At 36.6% G+C, this 10,840-nt stretch overlaps 1 protein-coding gene across 5 annotated transcripts; it reads right to left on the minus strand.

The window, feature by feature from the left end:
- Positions 1-796: 796 nt before the first annotated feature.
- Positions 797-9,286, minus strand: tmed7 (transmembrane p24 trafficking protein 7). Of its 5 annotated transcripts, none has more exons than XM_083553683.1 (4): positions 9,058-9,286; positions 8,488-8,706; positions 2,907-3,152; positions 797-2,749 (listed from the first exon to the last, which is right to left on the minus strand). In XM_083553683.1, exons 2-4 carry the CDS (start codon positions 8,653-8,655, stop codon positions 2,513-2,515), a joined length of 651 nt encoding a protein of 216 aa, XP_083409809.1. In that variant the 5' UTR covers positions 8,656-8,706; positions 9,058-9,286; the 3' UTR covers positions 797-2,512. The 5 variants fall into 5 exon arrangements, with proteins under 5 accessions (XP_083409809.1, XP_083409811.1, XP_083409810.1 ...); XM_083553685.1 differs by having other exon boundaries at positions 8,488-8,700; positions 9,058-9,210; XM_083553684.1 differs by having other exon boundaries at positions 8,951-9,084.
- Between the last annotated feature and the right edge of the window lie 1,554 nt (positions 9,287-10,840).

The following is a 10,840-nucleotide window of genomic DNA, read 5'->3' on the forward strand; positions in this document are numbered from 1 at the left end:
CTATCTATCTATCTATCTATCTATCTATCTATCTATCTATCTATCTATCTATCTATCTATCTATCTATCTATCTATCTATCTATCTATAACAACTATATATACAAGCTCTCATAAGGACAGTCCCAGAAAGGGAAGACCAAGAGCTACCTCTGCTGCAGAGGATAGGTTTTTTTCAAACTACCAGCCTTTAGACCACCAATGTACATAAATGCTTTTCTTAGATTAGGTGGCAGATATATTTCAACATCCCCTTCATGGTCAAATTGCAGCTTGGAAAACATTACTTCGAAAGCACAATAAGCAGAAGAGACTTGTTTGTCCCAAGAAACACAAAGGCAAATGGACATTAGATCAGTGGAAAACTGTGCTGTGGTATGATGAGTCCGTGTCTTGTTCGACAGAGCGGGTGAACGAACAGTTCCTGAATGTGTCGTTCCCACTGTGAAGCATGGAGGGGGAGGTGTAATGGTGTGGTGGTGATTTTCTGGACACAGTGTTGGTGATTTAAGTCAAAATTGTGCGCACACTTAGCCTGCATAGATACCACAGCATTTTGCAGCTACTTCCAAGAATCGATAATATAAAACTTGGGTTTATCACGTCTTAGTTTAATAGATAATTCCATACACATTCTTTAATAGTATGGATGTCTTCAGTATTAATGTTGAAAATAATTGAAATAAAGAAAAAACACTACAGGAGAAGGTTTGTCCAAACATTTCGTACTGTGTGTGTGTGTGTGTGTGTGTGTGTGTGTTGTGCGACTGCTGAAAATTAGAAAGTCGGCAAAAAGGCTCTTCTTAGAAGTTTAATCTACATTTGCACACATTGCCCCCTGGTGGTAAAAGAAAAGCAGTACAACCACACTATTCACACGACATCCAAGAGACCGGCAAGACGAGATCACGTGTTCCAGATTTATTCATTTTGTACACCAGATATCACCGTTCTTTTTTTCACTGGATGTAGTTAAACAATGTCAATTTTTTTAATTCTGGAGAGTATCTTGAAATAATATGATTACTGGAGAAAAAAAGTGAAAATGAAAGAAAAAAGGGAACCCAAGGCAAACACTAGCACGCACAAAATATAGTTCCTTTGAAGACAGTGTTAATAATAATAATAAAAAAATTTTTTTAACTGTGACCATGATGCTTTAGACAACCATATATGAAAAAGTAAAACCTGCTACTTAACCCACACTTAAAACCAACAGGCCTTATGATACGAATCATTTTTAGTAGAAGTCTAAATTATAATCATTGTAAACTATATTTTTAAACACAAAATACCAAGTATATCATCTGAAAAGTTTACATATTAGCTAAATACAACAACTCAAACCAACTGGTGCTTTTATTTAGCTTATTTATTTAGATCCAATCGGTGGCTGCATCTGACGATCAGTTGATGCATGCAGCTGCAATCTTATTAGCTTCAATTCTAAACTGTCAAACAAATAAAGCTCTCCAGCCACAGACTTGAAGTTCCTTTTCTCATATACAGGTAGTCAGTGAGATTGACTACCATGCAGTGTTCCTGAACACACTTGATCACTACCTTACATCTGATGACAGGCATGCCTGAAACAGCAGGGTAGTGTATACTCAGAAAAAGGACTGTATTTACACAGTCAAAAACCTGCTCAAACTCGATGCCAAACCATCTGGAGTGACTACGTTGTCAACATCACCTGTGAGCAAATAACATTCGTATGACCACCATTCAGTTTTTGTTTCATACATAAATCAGTCAATATATAGGACTACACTTCAGTCCTTATTAATTTTCTTTTTAATGCGCTGTTCATTAATTATACATTCTGCAAATTATGTGACAAAAATTTAGCTGTTCAAAAACAAGCTTCCATCAAGAATGTAACATCAGAGCCACAGCAAACGGATGACAGAACAAAAAGAATGTCTTTAGATCATTAAAAAACCCAAATAAAGACTGAACATTTGCATCCAAACGCAAAGTACTAAACTGATACTATGAAAACAGGCTCTGTTTTAAATAACGAGGTTATCCCAGTGCGTTTCTAGCGTGCTTTTGAAAATATCTGATGATACTCGTCTAATACTTCTGCTGATTTCTAAGCACCACAAAGAATCAGATCTTTCAGCGGCCCCAAACATGCGCTCATTAACAGATCTGCAGTGCTAAGTGTGTGTTAAGTAGCCATCCCCCCCCCCCCTTTTTTTTTTGGGACCATTAAAGAAAGCAGTGTAAAAATTAAACACACCTGCACAATAAATTAAGAGGTTTGCTTCCTAACCACTGAAAATATCGTTTCTTGGATATGAATATTAATCCATACACACGCCTAGAAGATGTAAAACCAAACAGATACATCTTTAAATAAACATTAAGTATGTAGTTCTAAAATTGGAAAATGAACCATGGCAATAGCCTTTAGTCCCTTGTGTGTGTGTGTGTGTGTGTGTGTGTGTGTGTGTGTGTGTGTATGCTCGAGAAACACGGATCAAAAATAACAATGACTTGGAGATGTTAGGATCCGACGCGGGTTGTTGTGGTTTTCTTGTCTGAAAAGAAGCTCCTGAGCAGGATGACTTGACTGATGCTGACCACCAGGAGTATAAACGCCTCCCCAACGGACCAGAAGGCAACCCTGGTGTTCAGATCTTCTGCTCTGCTGCGTCCCTGCGCCTCCCGCAGTCGGAAATGGGTCTGGTAATCAATCACAGACTTCAGGGCTTCGTGGATGGAGACACACGCCGATTCCATCTGACGAAAAAAAAAAAAGTACAAAATAAAGTTTTAGAAAATATTCAGTGATCTGCACCCAAAACTATGCAACTCGTATCGGTGACATTTGTTGAATAGACAAGATTAGTGATGTAACCATATTATTGCGCTTTGTCAGAAGTGTGAAATCGCGTACTTGTGTCAGAGCGGTCACTCGGTTCTCGTTGGGGAAAAGTGGAGGATCGTCGCCGACTTGGAAGTCGAAGTAGACGGTCTTGTGTGTGAAGGTAGAGAATTCGTTGCTGAAGCAGAACTTGTACGTTCCATTTCTTGCAGCAGTGAACGTAAAACTGTCGTACTGCTTCTTCATTTCTTTGTAGAGAACTGTACCGTCCGGATCCTCCAGGCGACAATCGACATCGTAGTGGCCCCCGGTCACAACCTATACAGAAACAAAACAAATGCGCCCAAAAAGGTTTATACAAATCTAATCACATTCTGAGCACTTACTTTAGGCTTAATGGTGCTCGAAGACACTGACATTTTATATTTTATACATGGGCGTAAATCCCAGGGGGGACGGAGGGGACATGGAACCCCCCCGGCCCCCCCATCCGAGGATTGTCCCCCCTATCGCACTCTCTATTGTAAAAAATATATGTATGTATACCTAAAAAATTGTGTAAGTAAAAAAAAGAAAAAAAAAACAAAAAAACGCAAAAACTGCATTTAGAAAAAGTTGGTTTCCCCCCTTCCCTTCCTCACAGTGGTCTGACCCACTGCCTGCTTTCCCAGTTCATCTCACCTACTCTACACACACGAGTCAGGTGAGTGGCTGCGGCTCAATTAATGTTCAACTCCATTAAGTAGGGTATTTTATTCACTTTAAATAAAGCGATTCTCTGTAATGTAGTTGATGCAGACTCATTCATAAATTGGTTTCGGCAAAAATGCTGATTACCGATGTAATTTTCCATGAATGTGACTCGATTAAAATATGACTTATCTAGTTAATGTTAGCTTGTTTACAATAGCTTGTTGCATAGTGCACTGCAGCTAACACTGCAACTAATGTACTAGTGCACTGCAACTAACACGCCAACGCCGTTTCCCAGGCAGTGTTTTATTTGGATGACTTGGCAGAACGTTAACTTAACATTAACGGCCACAATTAGCATATTGTTTCGCTGTGCATTTACTAAATGAGCACTGTGCTACGTCCGAACTGACCCCACTGTATTTTTATGTATAATTAATTTCTTTTCTGTTCTTAAATTTACACCCATGATTTTATATATATATATATATATATATATATATATATATATAAAATAAATATATATATAAACACCACAAAGTATTTGTCTAAGCCGTTTCAGGAATTCACAAAAGTGCACACAATGTGAGCTGTGACAGGAATGCTAACACACAGGTTGTACAATGCATTTACAATGTTTATTGTTGGCCAGAGCTGACGAGTGACTTTTACCACTTTACATCTTATTTTTGCAGATTGAGCAGCTCAGTTTCCCCAATCATACCTGATTATTACTTGGGGTCTGGTGACCACTCAGGGTCTGTGATATCAGACTTTTTATTACTACTCTTTTTATTTTATTTTATTGAGTACAATTCTATTAGTCATTATTTAGCTATTTATATTAGTTATAAATTATTTATATTAGTCATTATTTAGTCATTATATTATATTTACATCCATTATTTTGTTTTATACATTATACAGCCTATAATAAAAGCCTGCCTATTAGCTTTCAATCTTTTTTTATTTATACATTTTTTATATAAATGATAAATTTCTGTTTGTTTACCAATCTCTTTAGACGTATTTAATCAATACACTAACTGTCATTTTTACTAGATTCTGTGCATTGTTTTTTTTTTGGGTTTATTTGATTGATTGATTTATTTTATCCTTATTTTTATAAGAATCTTTTAATAATAATTTTTACTTTGATCTACTTGTGTGGTGATTTTACATTTCACGTTACCTTTTGTTTCTAGCTTATTTGAAAACTTGCAAAAGGGTACCACATAAAAGAAAGTCTTTATAAATAAGTATTATTATCAGCTTAATAAACTTAATCTAATTTCAGGAAATAAAACCGGTAACATTTTTTGGTTGATGAGATTTAAACTTTTAAAAACCATTGTAACTTTTTTGGTTTTTGTTAGTGGGGTAAAAACAAATGTTGGAATGCAATGTTTATAGAGTATCTACTGTTCTACCAGGTGAATTACATCACAGTCATCTACACCAATAATGGGTGTGAGAGTAAAATATTCGAGAACTGGCACATTCTCCTGGAAAAAACAACCATCGGCATAAAACAACAGCATTTCAAGAACTAATAAACAATGCAGCACCCTGTTGGTGCTGTATTTCCACAGTAAATACATTGTATTTCTGAGTCATATCATTTTACAGCGGTATGAATAATCTCAAAGCTGAGCTGATCCGAGACCTTTATTGGCACCGCAGTATCAGAGGAACGTGAACTGCATATAAACTCTAAATGGTGCATCCACAGGCACGGCACCTATAGGCTACGTTAAAAAAAGCTGCAGACTATCCGACAATTACATTATAATGTTTTCTTTTAGGTGGTGAAGTTTTCCCATTGTTTTAAGGCTGGTGCAGATCGAGAGCACTGTACAGGCCAGGGTTCCCTCAAACTAGCTGTGGAGGGTTAAGAGCTCAGCACAGCTCAGTGCTTCTTCCCTGCTTTATTATCACTGAATCTGGTTACTCTTCTGGCCAGAGAGCACACAAGCTGGGACACCCCGGGTCGGGTTAAAAATAGAGCAGAACATCATCATCATCATCGGAGAAATGCCTCTGGATGAAATCACTTTTCTAAAGAAGCAGCGGTAGAGTAATCTGCACAAGATACTTCTTGTATTTAAATCAACACACTGTTACAACCAAACAAGTTACTATACAAAAATTTATTTTTATTTACAAACAATCTTTTCTTAATACTAGTACGCATCATGCACAAGGTATAACATAATGAAGATGCACACCTTGCACAACAGATGAATAATTCCATTTAAGATTCAGCCACAGAAAACTTTTTTTTTTATTTTTTTTATGTTTGATAGAAACTAATCAGGATTTTCATAAAAATTTGTGTTTTGAATCTTAATTTAGGGATTGTTACCCATGCCTCTTACTGATCAGTTTATATTGTGCAGAAAAAGACCACCTACTTGTGTGATGTGAAACGCATCTTTGTCTCTCTCACACACACACACACACACACACACACACACACACACACACACACACACACACACACAGAGCTTCAAGCTGCGAGAGATCACCAAACTGTGCTAAAATCTTCTGTAGCCTTTAGATCATCCTGAATTTTTTTCCCCACATGTCGATACACACACACACAAAAGTGACAATACTAGTTGTTCACAGTGCACATTTTTGCCACAAAGTACGAAAAGAAACTCACAAGACAAGAAGAAAAAAAAAGGTTAAAAAGTGTTGACTTTAGCACAAAAAGCCACCAGCAGGCCACTTACAACTGCACTACACTATGGTAATTAATGTGGTGTTTAATGGAATAGTGGATGGTGAGCACAGTGAAAGCAGGCTTGTATAATATTTTTATAGGATTGTATATTATTTTACATGGTATGAGAAAAAAAAAAATGTTTTAGTTGCCAAAAACCTAAATTCTACAAAAAGAAAGGGGAAGCATTTTCATTTAGGAGAGTACAGGCAAAAACCAGCCACAGCAATTGCATAGTTTGAGTTTTGTGGTTAATAATGTGTAGTTAAGAGTTTTTTCTAATGTTTTCTAATAATATTTTTCGCCATACCCACAAAGCCAACATTTACTCTGTTGCTTTAAAGCCTAAAGTCCAGCACAGTAATGGTTGAAAAAAAAATAAAAAATACACTAATTTAAACACTAATCACTTTAAATTTATCTTACAATAAAAAACACTATTTGTGAAAAATGTTGCCCTTTATTTTTAAACTTTTTGTCCTATTTGTAATGGACGCTAAAAATATCCCTATCTAATACCAACCAGTTCTTTTAATATTTATATACAATGCATTAAGAATGCATGCAGCAGTTTAGGGTTTTGATGAAACACACTAACAGCAGCAGGATTATTTTTCTTGTGAAACGGTGCCGGATCTTTCATAAGCATAACGTCTGAACATATTTCTATAGAAACCTCTTGTCGTGTACCAGGAATGGTTGTTCCTGGTTCTCTGGAAATTTTACGCCTTTTGACGGATCTGATGTTCAGTGACTATAATAATATAAAATAGCATGTTATAATAAAACATAAGATGATGATGATCAAGGGACATTGAGGTAATGTAGCATAGTTTAGCGTTCGATGGTAATATTTTTTTTTTAAAAGCACTGCTGCGTATTGCAAACAGAAATTTGTGCGAAACAGCGATAAACACAAATTCCGGTGTACTTGAATAATAATTTGCATAATGCGATATCACTGTGCAGTTCCTAGAGCTGGCCTAGAATAAATACATTGTAATTCAGTGTAAATATCTTCTTACATGGTATCTTACCTACACAAGCACAGCATAATAGAGAGCTGGGAATTTTACAGTCCCCAGGCAACACCTTTTAGCCGTCCCTTTCCAGGTGCGAGGATAATCAGAAATAAGAACTCGAACGTAAATAAGTGCGTGCCGTGAAACAACTGCATTGCTTTTATTTTAGCGGTTACTGCTACATAAATGTGCATGCCTACACTTCATTAAAAAGACAAAACGTGCTAGAGAACTAGTGTCTACGAAACAATGCGGTTACTCCTACAAAATTCCAAAAAGAAAGACTGATACAGAATGTAGAGTTTCTAACAAGACCTCGACTAAGTATTTATGTACCAAAGTAAAAGGTAAAGTTAGTTTATTGAGTGCAGATCACTGTATTAAGGATTACATTATGAATAGATACGTTACAGTTGGAAGCCAATGTGAGACTAAACACAGATAAAATCCAAGAACCTGACTGATAGTGACTTTTTTTTTAACCCAAGCTACACACATTCAGGGAACGCGCAGCATAATGAATGGACATTCGGTGCCACTCACGGAGTTTTTCCTTGGCACTTATAAAGAACTTATAGGCTATGATTTCTACATTCCAATATCATAACCTCTATATCTCTGTATTGATGCTTTGGGACAATGTGCAAAGAATGTATGAATACATTAGTGCAATAGCACTTCATCAAAACCATACCATACATATTGCTTTAAAAAAATATATAATTAATATTGAACAGAATTATATTCCTATTTGTTCAGCCCTCCATAACTGCCAGTTTCTCATGTCTCCACTGGAAAAAAAAAAAGCACTCCTGGTATAATAAACAGGATATCAGTTTAGGCTGAGGTTTGAAATGATGCCTGGACACGTCAGATGTATTGATGAAAACGACGATCCTATTTCCAGGGTTAGAACATCTCTAGCTGGGTGTGACAGTCAATATGTTATGCAGTTTTACCCAATATTATCATTATTATAAGTATAACTTGTGCAATATTTCATTATTTCTGATTATCCTGTTTGCACCAAGTCCCACTGCACATTTTGCATAGTCATATTATTATATTTTAGTTCAATTATCTTTGGTTTATTCTTACATCTTCTTATTGCTGCTGATCTCTGAGATCTACCAAACTAATTTCGTTGTATCGATACAATGACTAAGTCTTATATTATATATATATATTGTATATGGATTTCGTGTCGTACCTGAAACTCCAGGGTGCACTTCGTCCCGATGGTGATGTCCTCGTAGAAGCATTGCTTGGCGTTATCAGGCAACTCGAAGGTGAGCTCAGAGCCCCACACACGGCCCCAGAGCAGCTGTGCACACAACATCTGCACCAACACTCCCAGCCCACGGCCACCGAGCATCATGGCTAGCTTCCGAATAATGAGGTGTCAGAAGATACACAGATGCACCTGCAACTACAAAACAAGCCAATAAAACCGCGGTAGCAATTAGGCACGTTTTAAATACTTACAATAAAACATAATACAATTAATAAATAATAATACAAAAAACGTTCTCGTCCTAGCTCGCGCTTCATTCTGAACAAGCCCAGTGGCTAGGCTAATCCTCAGCTGACGTCGGCTAAAACCCCCACACATAATACCCGAGATATTCATGGAAGAAAAGTTAATAAATTAAAATGATCTATTAAACGCGCACCTTTGTTGTAAAATCTCACCGGGTTTTTTTTGTAAATCAGACGACCAATAAAATGTCAAATTTTTTCTTTTTTCTTTCTGTCTTTTCAGCAGTGAAGCTGAACTTACCAACAAATCGCCTACCCGGATGTAGGAAGTGCACCGGTTGCGATGACATAAAACGCACACAGACACGTACGTACGCACGCATGCGCGTACACAATAACGTGTTTGGTATCTGGACCACGACTCAAAGCAAGGGTTTATTTCTTCAACACCCGTATTCGGACAATTCCTATAGCAGGCTTACGGGGCCAAAACGAGTGGGAACATCCGTGTTCCCACGTCATCGAAATTTTGTTTGGACACATTCACGCTTTACTGCCACCTACTGCTGTGGCGTTATATCTTAAAAACAAAATATAAGCCAAACCAGATCGAGAATTTGAAAATACACTACGTAGAATTAAAAAGTGTGTGGACACATCACCCTAAGATTGACACGTGTCTGATTTTTGAGCATCCCATTCTATATTTAGTTATAATAATAATCTTCTGGGAAGATGTTCCACTAGATTTTGGAGTGTGGTTGTGGATATTTGTGCTCATTTAGTTACAAAGGTGTTAGTAAAGTCAGGTATTGATGTAGATGAGGTGAGGAGGCCTGGGGTGCAGTCAGTGTTTCAATTCATCCCAAAGGTGTTCAATAGGGTTGAGGTCAGCGCTCTATAGCAGGCCACTCAAGATATTCCTTTCCAAAACATGTAAACCCTATGTTCATGGAACAGGTTTGGGTCTCTGGGGAAAAGACTCTGGGGAAAATTTCATGCTACAGCATCCAGAGACGATTTCAAGGAAGAAAACAACAACAAAAGCGTTGTGATGATACTGCACATGTCTGGTCCTGAAGTATTTCCGGTGGTGCTGTTTTTTTAAAGCACGGAGCTGCCAAAAAAAAAAAATGTTAAACCAGAACAGTTAAGATATTTATAAAAGCTAAATAAATAAATGATAGTGTGAAATTATCAGAGCCCTTAAATCAGCAACTTTTCACTCAGAACATTAAACTTTTACCTAAAGTACCTTATCTAGGTATTCTCAGATTAGATTAGATTAGATTAGATTAGATTAGATTAAATTAGATTAAATTCAACTTTATTGTCACTGCACAAGTTAAGATACAAGGCAACAAAATGCAGTAAGCATCTAACCAGAAGTGCATTGGTTGCAGTGTAAAATATTTACATATGTACAGGTGGGTAAGGCTATGATATATGTTAGATATAAATAATGACAGATCAATGAACAATATGAAATGAACAATATGAATATAAATAAACAGCACAGAAGATATTGTATAGTGTTTATAAAAAAAATTATATACATGTGCAAAATAAATTGGAGTGCAAAAAAAAATGCAATGAACAAAGTGGCGTGATCTTCTGAGCTCTTTGTCAAAAATCAATTGTGTTCCATCATAATTGATTGCATACATAATTTCTCCATACGCTTTGAAATGTTTATGGTTAAATTAGGTGAAGTCTGTAACCTTGTTGTGGAACAGTGTGTGTGAGAGAGTTTGAATGCTTAATCTGAGCCCTGTGTTTGGTCACATATAAACAAGAAGGTGCAGTTCAGTGCTGGCTAACGTGTCTTTTTAACTAATACATATTAAATACTAATTCATCATGTTTTGTTGGTGCTAGATAACAGTAGATATCCTTGATTTGTCAGTATCCAGCCTTCACTGGTGTAATACAAACATGATGCTGTGTTTTGTTGACATTTAAACACAGAGTTCCGACAGCAAGTTAGTTCCTGGTCTGAGAAAGCATAAACAAGATGGTCATAGTTTTAATTTTGACATTTTTAATCCCAAGAAAACATAAACTGACGCAATATCACTGTGTAT

This window comes from Silurus aristotelis, assembly GCF_946808225.1.
Source record: "Silurus aristotelis genome assembly, chromosome: 11".
NCBI lineage: Eukaryota > Metazoa > Chordata > Actinopteri > Siluriformes > Siluridae > Silurus > Silurus aristotelis.

What these genes read in the sequence shown, in the direction of transcription:
- tmed7 (XM_083553683.1), bottom strand. Translation starts at nt 8,655, where the DNA reads ATGATGCTCGGTGGCCGTGGGCTGGGAGTGTTGGTGCAGATGTTGTGT. An exon ending in AGTGCACCCTGGAGTTTCAG is followed by an intron (nt 3,153 to 8,487) that starts GTACGACACGAA and finishes GTTTCTGTATAG; the next exon opens with GTTGTGACCGGGGGCCACTA. An exon ending in GAGTGACCGCTCTGACACAA is followed by an intron (nt 2,750 to 2,906) that starts GTACGCGATTTC and finishes TTTTTTCGTCAG; the next exon opens with ATGGAATCGGCGTGTGTCTC.